The 13,034-nt window shown below is 53.4% G+C and overlaps 3 protein-coding genes across 3 annotated transcripts; 2 read left to right on the forward strand and 1 right to left on the reverse strand.

Annotated features, from left to right (window-relative positions):
• The first annotated feature begins 46 nt into the window (after positions 1-46).
• On the forward strand, positions 47-1,074 carry COCSUDRAFT_33454 (hypothetical protein). Its single transcript, XM_005646699.1, has 3 exons — positions 47-85; positions 225-377; positions 530-1,074. Exons 2-3 carry the CDS (start codon positions 322-324, stop codon positions 720-722), a joined length of 249 nt encoding a protein of 82 aa, XP_005646756.1. The 5' UTR covers positions 47-85; positions 225-321; the 3' UTR covers positions 723-1,074.
• Positions 1,075-7,654: 6,580 nt separating this feature from the next.
• COCSUDRAFT_16438 (hypothetical protein) lies at positions 7,655-10,935 on the reverse strand (the record flags this gene model as incomplete). The annotated part of the gene is made up of 5 exons (XM_005646700.1): positions 7,655-7,825; positions 9,355-9,522; positions 10,083-10,195; positions 10,366-10,628; positions 10,826-10,935. 5 exons carry the CDS (start codon positions 10,933-10,935, stop codon positions 7,655-7,657), a joined length of 825 nt encoding a protein of 274 aa, XP_005646757.1.
• A 646-nt stretch (positions 10,936-11,581) lies between these two features.
• Positions 11,582-12,911, forward strand: COCSUDRAFT_42580 (anthranilate synthase beta subunit; the record flags this gene model as incomplete). Its single annotated transcript, XM_005646701.1, has 5 exons — positions 11,582-11,674; positions 11,764-11,872; positions 12,056-12,246; positions 12,493-12,636; positions 12,834-12,911. 5 exons carry the CDS (start codon positions 11,582-11,584, stop codon positions 12,909-12,911), a joined length of 615 nt encoding a protein of 204 aa, XP_005646758.1.
• Between the last annotated feature and the right edge of the window lie 123 nt (positions 12,912-13,034).

The following is a 13,034-nucleotide window of genomic DNA, read 5'->3' on the forward strand; positions in this document are numbered from 1 at the left end:
AAGCTGCGCGTGTAGTGCTGATGTCAGCGGAGGAGGTACTTTCCGGCAAGGATGCCTGGGATTCCTCCTGTCATCAGGTGTTCCGGTACGCGACTGCAGCCTCAATGCTTCTATTGCTGCGATTTCTGTCCCCATGCTCATATTGATCTCGGGATTTTATCAGCATGTGTTTTGAGGATCATACTGAACTCACAAATTCTAAAAGTATTGCCTGCCATATGTAGGAGGGCGTCAGATGTGGCCATGCAGGCGCTTGCGCATTTTGCGGAGAGATCTCAGCAACAGTTGCCTCCATTAGAATTCCAGAGTCCTGCATCCACAATGCTCGCTTCCAGCATTGCTTTGGAGGACCTGCTCCTGTATCTTTCCACATACAGGCGCGGCTGAGGGGATCGCTGGCTTTTGCAGATCCCACATTGGGCCCAATTCCTGCCGTTTGCATTAAACCTTGGATTCTGGTCATGCATTCAACCGTCTTTGTTGGGATCTTGTGCCTGCCTGACATATTTATGGGGGCCTGTTTGTCCAGGAATCTTTTCACGAGGCCCTGCTCAGCCACCGGCAAGCTGCTGGCTTTAGACGCTGTGACCAATCAGCTGCTGCCGCCCATTGTGCGGCCCTTCAAGCGTTCAAGGAGCGTGTTGCTAGCCATGGCAAATGGCTCAGAGCCATGCCAAGCATTCCACCCTCATGTTGAGGCAGCCACAGAGGACTTGCCATAGGTCAGATGGAGAGCGCATCATAGAAAGTCACACGCAAGACGCAGTTGGTGTGAGTGCTTGTGTCACAGTGTGTCAAGAACTTTCCAGCTTCACGGAAGAATATTAATTTTGTCGACGGGGTAATGCTTTGCATATCCATGCATGTGTTCCTGAGAGAAGCTGTGTGAGGGGTGGAAATATTAGGAGGATTGTGCTGTGGCATAGAACACAAACTCTAAGACAATTTGACATTCTTGGACAGTCACTGCTGAGGCGAAATGGCCGAAGCCCTTCTGGCACCATACCATTGTCCTTGCAAGACTTGCGAATCCTTATATACTTATACACTCTGCTTGTAAAAATTGTGCAAGGCAAGAGGACAGTCAGCTCACATCAAGCTCACACCTGCAAGCCTGCTTAGGCAAGAGGAGTATTCATTGATATGCAGTTCTCAATCCTTCTAGGACATAATCATTCCCGGTGCTTTATGTACCCAAATATGCATTGCTCAAGACACTTCCATGGCTAATCTCCTACTAGGCCCGAAGCCATGTAACACCTAGATTGGCAGACATTCTGCATGTCAGCATTCAGCAGGAAATGTATGCATATCGACGGTTCAAGCGCTGGACTCAGGGATGGAAGCAATCTGGTCGTCAGCAGCACTGCATTGTATCTGTCTTTGTCACCTCTATGGCGTACACAATTCCAGTCTTGCTAGCTAGGACTATTGCCAACATGTGCTGGTCATATCCCTGAAACACTCCCACGAATCATGCTGTGCTATTCTCCCAAAAGATCCCCGGAACCTGTTCTTATTTACATTGCTGGTCTTGCAACCCGATTTGAAGAGTTGCACGCTAAAATGCGAAGAACTCCGCGTGCGCCGTGAATAGACCCCTACACAAAGAAGCCTGCCGGTGCATATTTTGCGCTTGGTAGACAGCGACCAAAAATATACTCATGTCTTCAGAGCCAGCTTCTTATTTCAGCTCCACGATTGATGCACTCACTGCTGCTGAGCCTCCTACATTGCCATCTCAAAGTAATCATCCACAGGATGCGGGTCCACCACCTGCATCAACAGCTCAAGACACATCATGTCTATGATGTCAACGACTGACCATGCCACAATCCCCTGCATGAAGCAAAGTGCTGCCGTGCTGTTCATCTGCTTCAACAATCTTAGTTAGGGTGAGCCTGGAAAACATTTAATATTTAATAATATTACATCTTTCCCTTACATGCATTGCAGGCAGGATGCTGCATACAGAACACGCGAAGAACAGCAGCAATTCCGTATTGCCCTGCAATGCTGAGGTCATGACTAGTTTGTACTCAACAAAATGCTGAGGTGGCGCTGAGGTGGCAACGCACCAGGCGGCCGTCGGGGGCGCAGTAGAAGGAGAGGATGGAGCCGGGCTTGAGCGCGTGCGAGCGCACAAAGTCGCGCGTGTTCTCCACCACATACATCCGCTTGGGGTTGCTGCCGTTCATCCAAAACCTGCGCTTGGCATCGCACCGTGCACTCAGGAGCAGCCATGCCGCAGCGCTGGCAATAGTACGGTTTCATGCTCGTGACAGAAAACCTGACCTCATTATGGCCCAGAATTACATTGTCAGTAAGTAACTACTCACCTTATAAGGAGTTATTGTGCTAGCACGATAGCAGCCAAACAATATTGATGACAGTGCACATATCTTTCAAATGTGACTGGACAAGAGCGCAGGAAAGCAGGACAGACAGGGTCTACTTGCAAGATAACAAGAGGGTCTGTGCGGGCACAGATGAATGGAATGTAGCTGGCTGCTCAGCCGGACTTTCAAAAGTAATCAGAAGCTGGTGCAGAGACACTTAAAAAGACAGAATTTGCACAAGGCGGCAAATGTAGAAGTGCACATGTCACCTGCCCTCGCAAAGGAACACAGCAGAAGGGGCACTGGGTGACTCATGGGACGGAGGGGCGGACATCAGGCAAGGACATCAGGCGCTGACATCAGCATTTTGAGATATTTTGCGCGCGCACTTGAGTTTGAAGCTCCAGTGGGCGGCTGAGGTGTCCCAGGCGTTAAGGTCAAGGCCGGCGCGATCCTCCACCCACGGCAGGAAGTGCTCCACGGCCTGGCGCGGCAGAATTATGCGGCCCAGCTTGTTTGTGTCGCTCGCCGTCAGCTGCTTGCTGAACAGCCACTGGCACCGCACCGGCCCTGTGTCGCAAAACAACACAGGTCAGCCGCCCAGCACTGGCCTTCAGAAAGATAGAGAGTGAGTGACGATGCTGCACCTAACACTCTCAGCAGTCACCTCCTCGCCACCTCAACTCGCCCAAGGGGGTTAAGCAGGCATCATCAAATAGTGAGCATGCTCTATTCTTATCATGCGGACCAGATAACACAGAGACAACTACAAGAATATAGCGGACACCACATCTCTGTGGCTGTGGAGGTGGGATTTACATTTGAGCCAATGTTCAAGGGGGAGCAAACCATAGTGCGCGGAGGAGCTCAGGCTGAGCAGGGCTGCGGCCGGGGAATCCCAAGCGGCCGGCGGCTCAGCCCGGTGTCCGTCAGCCGGCGGCAGGTTGAAGAGCACATATACATCCTCTTCCGACTCCTGGATCTCTGCGCAGGGGCATTTCCATGCCAGCTCAGCATCAATGCAGGTCAACTTATGAGCTGATGACTACCAAACCACAATGTCCTGTCTTAGAATTGGAATCCGTTGGCAATTTCTATGGGCTTAACGGGCCCTTGTCCTTCAGGAGAAGAGGGTTTTCCGCTGGTTGTGCTGCTATTACTCGGCTTCAAGAGCGACAAAGATTCTGAAGTGACACAGCCGGTGCCCGTCCGACTTCCCAGGCATCAGCCAAAGTTGCAGGAGACTATTTCGATTCGATTTCATGTTCACAAGTTTGAGGATCTGTGGTGCAGCCCGTACCCATTGTGCGCTTGCGCTTGAGATGTGGCGAGGCAGGGGCGGCAGTCTGGAGGGGTGCAGGGCTCTGCTGGGGCTCAAAGGTTCCCCCGGAATAGGAGGGGGGCATCTGCGCTTGGGCCGTGTCGCCCAATGACATGCCAGGCGCCAGCCGGGGCTCCAGGCGCGGAGCCGCCACCGGTATATCCACCCTTGGGTGCGAGGGTGCCGCATCATCTTGACCTGCAGCAACATGGATGAGCACTTGATGACTAGCTACTCCTGGCATCGAAACACAACGCATCTCGGCTGTGCTTGCCTCTGAAGGGTGCTGGAACCAGTGCATGGCGGCATCTGCAATGCAGAGACAGTCTCGTCCAGTTCAAGGAGCTGAAAAATGCCTTGTGGCACGGCGTGAAGCCAGTTTCAAGCAGATTCGGTTCATAAAACTAGGTGAAGCAAGCAGTTACCTTGGTACATGTGGCTCATGGATCGCTGGGAGGAAGCGCCGCTTGGCAGCTGCGGCGAGGGGTGCTGCCACGGCTGCGGCGGCTGCCGCTGCACCGGGCGCTCCCATGCCGGCCGCACCACATGGCCGGTGGCCCCAAAGCCCGAGGCATCGCCAGCGGAGACCAGGTCAGACATGTAGCCAATGGGCTGCCCCCTCAGCGGCTCCTCGATGCTGCCTGCAGAGTGACAGAGACTAACTCCTACTGGTTAGGGTTGAGTCACCACCCTACTACTACGGGGCTGCACAAAGTAGGGACTGCAATCAAGCCATTGTTTGCACGACTTTTTCCCGCCAGCGGTGTGGAGGATTGCAGTCAGCAGTCCTACAGTTTGACCACTGAGGCTAGTGCTGTCTCGCAGGTGACTTGATCTTCTGGAATCCAAACCGTCAGACTGCCAGTTACATATTGCAGAGTGCTGGCACGAAATGTCAGCTGGTGAAAGAGCCTGTGATACACCAGCTTGGACTGGACTGCGAGGTGGGACAATGCACGTGATGCAGCATAGAAACAGACTGCCCCACCTGAAGATCATGCTGATACTGTAAGCTCCCAGTGATTGATAGCTCACAGTGTGGATGATTTGGAGAGCACTCCTACATTACAAGCAAGGGATCTACCTATGCTGGCAGGTGCTGCCGAGCGCGCCCAGGCCTCTGACCCGTCATAGCCGCCGGGGCGCGCGCTCTCGGCCCGGCCGCCGTCGTCATCCCTGGCCGCCAGGCGGGGCCTCTTGGCCTGCCCCTGCCCCTGGCCGGCCTCCCAGGAGTATAGCCTGCCCTGCAGCTGCAGCGGCTGCTGCTGCTGCGGCGGGCCGCGCGATTGCTCAGGGGGAGGGTCGTATGATGCCATGGCCGGGGAGTTGTTGCCGATGGTTGCCGGTGGCGGCCCCTCGCGCACGTGCAGGACCGTGCCGAGCGCGCCGGCGTCGCTGCAGACGCGCAGCGCGCTGAGAAGCTTCGCATCGGCCGCGCTCGGCGCGCTGTGCTGTGCTGCGCGCATGTCGACGCCCCTCTGCGTACCCTGTCAGTCACCATTGACATTTTTACTGTCACCATTATAACTAACACCTGCCAGAGGCAAGGTGCGTGTGGTGTTGAGACAAGCTGCATGTAAAGCCATTGCAAATTCCTACGCCTCGAGACTCAATGGAGTTATTAGATCCAATCAAGACGAAACAACAGTGGGCAAGATCACCAGGCAAGGACATAATCACGTTGATATGCCTTCCATGCAACAGACATGCATGTGCCTGAAGTGGTGAAGTGTCTACCTGGCTGCTGGCAGCACTGTCGCGCTGCTGAAAGGCTGTGCTGATGAGCGGCGCTGTTTCTTGATAAGGTGTGTGAGGGCGCGGGCTGGCCTGTTGCACGCCGCTTGATGGCCGATGGCCACCACCTGTCCACATCACACATTAATATCAGCACTGCGCCGAACAAAGACTCCAACACAAAATTCCACTGGAATACAAGCTGCCTGGGGTGAGAGTCGTTTCCATAAGACCATATGCCACTGTATGTTCGGCTGTCTGTGCAAAGGAGGACAGCTCACCATGCCCACTTGTGAGGCTGGTGCGTAGTCTGTCAGCCAGGCTTGTCTGCTCCTGCTGCGGCTGCTGCTGCTGATTGTCTCTGTCTGCATTCCCCGCCGCCCCTTCTGCCAGCTCATCGTACATGCCCTGCCCGGGGGACGAAGCAATAGGGGTCATACGGAGAGAGCCCAGCTCCGAGTAGGGGCTGAGGCTGGGGGAGCCGCGCTGCAGGGGCCGGCCCTGGGGCTGATCTGAGAAGGGGCTGCTGTGAGGGAACGCCTGCTGAGCTGAGCGTTGCGAGCTGAAATCCACGGCCGGGCTGGGGGACATGGCGCCTAGCACCGCCTTGCGCTTGTCCTCTATCCGCTCCCGCACGCTCTGCAGACCGTGGCAACCGCTCAGCGACTCCTCGCCAAGCAAATGTTGATGCCGCAGCAAACAGTGGTTGCTCAGCGACAGTGCACAGAAGCTTTCGGTACTTCTGCATGCTGCAGTGACTGCCAATGCACTGTGAGATGAGTGCAGATCAGTGCTGCACAATGCTGGCAGGACATGTGCAGAAGATGGAGGGATAAACACTGCGATGATTGAACTGCTCTTGCATCCGGTAATCACAGCAGTTCATGCAGGAAAGGCAAGGGGAAAAGCTGTGGCGCACAGTCTGGTCATCTTGGGAAGATTCCTTCTCTGGTTGGGCATCTTGAGACTGCTGCATGTTGGCTGCTGGTTGCTTCAACAGTTTACTTGGGCTCTCGTTGCCTCACCTCAAAACGATCAGCTGAGGGTGCAGTGAGGGAGACCTGCACGACACCACGGCTATCATACACCGAATCTTGCTTGGCAGGTACACGAAAGGGCAGTTCGCTCAGGACGAAAGAATAAGCTATGCTGCACGAAGGGAAGAGTTCCAAAGCGGTGAACACGGACAACTCCGGCCTCCAAAAACGGTTGGCAGGTGTGGCGCAGCAGCCTTCTGGAATTGCAACGTCACGAGATCAAGCTCGTAACACTGGCCCTAATGTTAGGACCCAATTGCCCCCAATATCCTCGTCATATCGTGTTGCCCTTCAGGCGGCAGGGACTTTCCTTCCGTGTCCGGCTCGTTTTGAAATATGCATTCAATGCAACACAAGGGCGTCACAGGGAAGCACGTCTGCACCTCGTTCAAATCAAATTTTGCCCTACTACCACAGCTGCAGGAGCCTTCGCTTTCGAAACTTCGTCTTCTACTTCACCTTAAAACTGCACTGATCGGTCTGCAACCTTGACCAGTGGCCGTTCGCCAAGCTGGGCACCCCACGTCTGACCTGCCAAAGTGACGCCTCCCAAGTCGTTGACACCCCACCCCCACGTCCTTGATGTGAGGGTTCCAACCGACACTGACCCGATCTTGATCATGAGAGACTCTCCAAGGGGTACGAGCAGCCCAACAACATAGTTGTGTACTTACCCACACTTGCATGCATCGCCGAGAATGTCTTGGAGTGCATGCAGGTCCTTGGAACTTCCAACGTCTCAGGTGCCGTGGTCAGCTATTCTTGCACGTAATTAAGTTGGCCGATGCCTGCGTCCATATACCGATGTTGACATCATGATTGTAATGTCGCCGTGATGTTCGAGAGGAGATCGCCAACGTCCAACGATGGAGTCCAACGTCCAATATCTATAGTGGGGTCACATGACGGGCACGTTCTCGAATATTCCAATATTCCATATTTGAATGATCAAACTCCAACATTGACAGGCAACTTTGTATCACATTTGAGGCGAATGATTTCATCTGACATCTTTTAAGACTGGGATGTGCGCAAAGCACTGGCATTACAAGATTTGAAAGGGACAGGATGTTGACACCAGCAATAAAACTCCTCACAGGCGGAAGACTACACCATTGCCAGTGAAGCAGCGCCGTCACCTTTGCTTAAACTACAAAGTCTACAAACATTATGCACACAAGGCACCGTTGTCCTACATTAATTACTATGCAAAGAGCACATGTTCAGTAGGGCACATTGCGCGGCAGGTTGCGGTTGACATTGGCACGCATCTCAGTCTTGAGACGCATGCGCTCAAACTTCCTCTGCGCATTTCGCTGCTGCCGCTTTGTCTCATTGGTGGGCTCCGGCTGAGTGGCGACGCCCAGCAAGTGGTACCTGCAGATCCACAACACCTTAGTCAAGCTTCTCAAGCCCTTCCTCCACCACTCCATGCAATTCCCCCTTCATATCACACCTCCTGTCGACCAACAGGTGCCCAAGACACACAGCATGCAAAGCGACATGAGCCAGCATGGCAGAGACCAGCACGAAGACAAGACCACTATGGCACAGGAACATTGTTCTACATGAGCCTGCTGGTGTCCAGTGTGCCAGCAGCTCGCTCTCCTGCTTAGCAGGTATGATCTGCACAGGGCTTGCCCAGTGTCATTACGTAGAGTCCTGTCACTTTGTTATCTCTTCAGACGTCACACAGACGTCACACATCAGCATCAATACTGCAACTTCAGACCCCAAAAGGGCCATCGGTGCTAAAATGTGCCTAGTCTCATAATAACCTTGCTGATCCCTGACAACAGACCACAGAAAAGAGGAGGTACGCACTGTGCGAGCACGCGGTTGATGGCCACGCTGTGGCGGGGGTCATTGGCGCGGTACTTCTGGCGGTAGTAGCGCGCAAATTGCCGGTGGCCCAGAATTTTGCCGCCCCCGCCGTCGCCATCACCGCCAATCACCAGCTCATAGCCACCCACTGCTGTCGGCAGCTCCGCCCCTGATGAACTCGCCAGTGCCAACTCCCTCCCTGCTGCATCACAGCATATATATATATAATGCTCTTGTGCTGTCTCAGATGCCTCCATGTGCAACAGCGTGCTAGCACACATCAGCCAGGAAGAACAGCCACAAAAACTCCCGACAGAACAAATCATGCCGTAAGAAAATTGGCACGGTGGGCAGGACTGCAACCATTTATCAAACCATACACCCATAACCAGCAGATGGTGTTGTCAAGGATGCCACGGCAGGGCAGCACCTGCGTCCTCCTCCATGTCCTCGTCACCAAAGTGATAGAACTCTGCGTACTCCTCCTCGTTGTCCTCCCAGGCCATCTTGAAGCGCCCTGTGTCCGCCATGTGGCGCTGCACCGCGTGCAGCGAAGGGAACTGGCGCGCGTTCGAGTCATCTCCCTGGACGTACAGCGGCACCCGGCCATACTGCAGCTTGGCCCCCTGCAGAAGCATTTCTTGCCTTGTTATCCCAGCATTAGAGCCAGAATTAGGCAGGGCGACAGGAAAAGACGATAAGAAGATCCTGATCAGCTCGGTGTGGGCAGCTCAGGAGAACCCTGGACTCAGCCTCGAGACCTTGACAATACAGAAGCTAGACAAGGATGGGTTTATGTTGAAAATTGAATACGAATTGTGCGATTCCTTAAAATTCCTGCAGCCTTAATGGAAAACCCGGTCCTGGCTGGCGGGGGACGGTGTAGGGTTCTTCTTCTGCTAGAAATGGAAAAGCCTTGGCACCAACATCCAGCACCATGCCCACGGTTAACTGGGCCTTGCCTGTATTTGGCGAGGCTGTCAAGGAGTAGGATTTTGGCAGCCTTTGATTGCAGCTTGTCTGCAGACGCACCTTGCCTCTTGGCAAGAAAAGAGCGCAATAAAAAGCACAGTATATGGATGAGGGAGTCAGGGCGCACCAGGTATTTGAGGAGGCCCTCGGGGTCTGTGAGCAGGTCGGCCTCTGGGAAGTAGAAGCCGAAGTTCTTCCACATGTACTCCAGGTTGGCCTCCATGCTCCTCGACATGTGCCCGTCAAAGAGGCTGCGCCGCACATCCCACTCCTCCATGTCAGCCATGTCCCCCTCCTGCACCACAGTACACACCACGAATGAGCTTATGGTAATTATTCTGATGTCCGGCTCCCTGCAAGAAATTACCCTGAGAATTCTATGGCAAATGGCTTTCATTCTCAGTACCAAATGGGTGGCAGGTGTGTCTCATACTGCATGCATTAGATACAAGAAAGCAATACTGTTATTAATGCTCATCGTGCCCCAGCTGGATGCTGCTGTGATGCATGCGAGAGTCTCATGTCTGTTCCAGATATGCACCTGGGTGGTGTCTTGGGCGGAGGAGGCCTCTCGGGCTGCCGGAGTGTCAGCCCCAACAGCAGCAGCTGCATCAAAGTGCGCCTCCTCATCCTCGTCAGAGGCTGTCTCCCAGCCTGACTCATCATCATCATCAATCTCCCCATCCTCCTGTGCGCATGAAAGAAACGTCATATTGTGCTTTCTGCTCTTCCTGCGGACTGCTCCTACCTGGTGGTGCAAAAGTAAATATGCTGCAGACAGGCCAAGCATGCAGGCACAGCAGCTGTGCACAGCTGTCTGCGGATTGTGAAGTCCAACAATAGCAAGCTGCATACCCGCTTCTTGGATGCAGCCGTCATGTCATAAACGCCGTTTGCAGCCTTGATGGTGAATCCGGCCTTGGCCTGCTGCTGCTGTTGCTGCGGCGGTGCAGCGGAGGGCGCAGCAACTGCGCAGCACAACACAAATCAGGCACACATGCAATCTGCTGGATGGATTTCCTGCCCCCAAGATAGCCGGCTCACATGATGCAGCGCAGCTGGGCTTGGCACGATCACGTGCATACATATGAACACAACAAGTGGTTGAAAATTGAGAGGCAGATATCAATCTGCAAACCTGCAGCTGGAGCTTCTGCCCGTCGCAGACTCACAGCTGCCTCAGGAGCTGGGAGCCCCGTCTGCTTCACCAGATCCTTGTACTTTTTGGAGTTGACAAATGCCTTGTAGGTGTTCTCGCTGCTGAACCTCTTCCTGGTCAAGGGATCCGTCCAGACTTTCGTGACGGCTGTGCCTGTCGTGGATGCCAGCTTTTCCTTCCTCGCTTCAAACCACTCGCGTGTGACTGGAGGAAGGTTGGCTATCTTGCGCTTCAGGTTGTACCTGCAGAGCATATCGCTTCCTCTGCTATTTAACAACGTAGGATGCATTCAAAAGAGGGCACGAGGTAGGTATGTAGTGTTTCAAAAACACTGCACGTAAACGTAATACTGTCCTCCATAAAATTGCTATACAGACGTCGACATGAAATAGGTCTCCCTCACTGCTGATCTCGATGACAAATCCAATAATATTCCCACCTGTGGAAATCACTCTTGTAATGATCGGCCAGTGCATCCTTGTCTGTGAAGAAGGTGCCTGACGTGCTGCAATACAGGCCCTTCTGATCTGGCCCTGCAGAGTCTGCCATGTTCGGTGTTCGGGTCAGCTGTATTTTTTGTTCGCTTGATACGATCGTACTAGTGTCGATGTGTTTGTGTATGGACTCTGTGCAGTTTGTTCCGGCCCGCAGTCACTGCAGAGAAGCTACAGTTAGTAATGCCACGCTGGAACCCACATGGTCGGCGACGATTGGGCTTCCGCTAGCTTCGTAATGCAGTGGATGCTTGGGACCTGAATTGGGGTGTTTCTGCACAAAATCTGACATCTGAGAGTATGTAATCTTGTCAGTCTCGCGGTTCAGAGCTGGGAAAATGAACTTCTCAATGGCCGGTTGTAATGTCCCAACCACCAGCGGCAGGCAGCCCTGCTGCTTCGCTGAAAATGCTGGAACTTCCAAAGGCATTCAGCGGTGTTCTTTGAGATTGAGGCTTGATCGCATGTGTCCAGCAGATGTGCCACAGATTCACGGTAGGGTAGCTGTGAGAGAAGTCTTTGGGGAGTGATCTGTCAAAAGTGAAACGGTGAAACGATGGTTTGCAACCCTCTCGTTGATCGAACTTGCATACCTGCGCGGCTTCAAGGCTCTATGACCAAGTGGCTTCTTGCAAATTGCAGGTGCCCCTTTGCAAAGGTCCTCACAACAAAACAGAAGGCAACAACCTGGCAGAAGAGCCATGCTTGCATGTATAGCAGCCTCTAATGGGAAAGCATCAGGGCCTGTCATAGTTGTGGACAACTACGACAGCTTCACATACAATCTTTGCCAGGTACTTTTGAACAGCAATCCTGCATGTTCCTGTGAATCGCAAATCTCGGTGTCACGCCCATAACACTCATCTTGGAGACTTTGCTGCAGTACCTTGGAGACCTGGGATGCGAACACATCGTCTTGAAGAATGATGAGAAGACAGTGGAGGAGATCCGGGAAATGCAGCCTCGAGGCATTCTTGTCTCACCAGGGCCAGGTACATTTTCTTGGCATCCGATCAGCTCCCTTGTACTGTATGCATTCAAACTGCACCACCTGCTGTGCTGCTTCCCAGAGCATACTCACCCCTACCACGATTATGCTTCACATCAGCAGACTCCATCTTGAGACAGCAACGTGCTAGGGAGAGGCGTGACAATGTCCTTCCCATTCCTTGCAGGGCGGCCAGAGGATTCTGGCATCTCGCTGCAGATAGTGCAGGAGCTGGGGCCAGAGCTGCCGGTGTTTGGAGTGTGTATGGGCCACCAGTGCATCGGCCAGGTGTTTGGCGGCAATGTAGTGCGCGCTCCTGGGGGTGCCATGCATGGCAAGACTTCTCTGGTCTATCACAACAATACCAGCCTGCTTAAGGTGGGCTGCCCAATCACTTCTTTGCTAATTTTCAATCATGATGCCTTTCTCCTGTCTGATGATCACCGTGCCTGAGCTGATGGCGGCTGGTAGCGTGCGGGCAGGCATGCTTTCAGTGATCTGGAGGCATCAAGCCTGCAGGTTTGGGGATCTGCTGGATCATCTCTGGAGTACTCTGGACGGGAAGATTGTGTTCCTGAGGGCCTCTGTAAGAAAGGTGCTAAGGATGGGTTGCAATTTTGGCAGGGCCTTCAAAACCCCTTCCAAGCAGCCAGGTATCACAGCCTGGTCATTGACAAGGACAGCTGCCCGGACGACCTGGAGGTGACTGCATGGACTGAGGATGGCGTCATTATGGGAGTCCAACACAAGCAGTTCCCTCACATACAGGTGGGCCGCCTCCCTGCCGTCCCTGACTCGATGCTTTAGATGGCCATGCCGGGGTTTGCCACTTGTGGATGCTGTGCTGGTAATTGGTGGGGCACTGGCAGGACTGTGCCGTGCATGACTGCGTTGATTTTAGCCTCCATGGGTTTGTGTCTTGTGTTGCTTCCTGAATTCACATTTGTGTGCTTTGTTGTGATCAGGGCGTCCAGTTTCATCCGGAGAGCGTGATCACATTTGAGGGGAAGACTATTGTGCAAAATTTTATAGATTGCTTGTGACATACGCTGGGACTGTGGAGATTTGATATGACATGTTCTGCCCTAGTTTGTTTTGATTACTGCAAAGAATTGTGCAACATGGAATCGTCGCTGACCTTATGATGCAAGGGCACCCATGATGCC

The sequence above is a fragment of the Coccomyxa subellipsoidea genome (assembly GCF_000258705.1).
Source record: "Coccomyxa subellipsoidea C-169, whole genome shotgun sequence".
Taxonomy (NCBI): domain Eukaryota; kingdom Viridiplantae; phylum Chlorophyta; class Trebouxiophyceae; family Coccomyxaceae; genus Coccomyxa; species Coccomyxa subellipsoidea.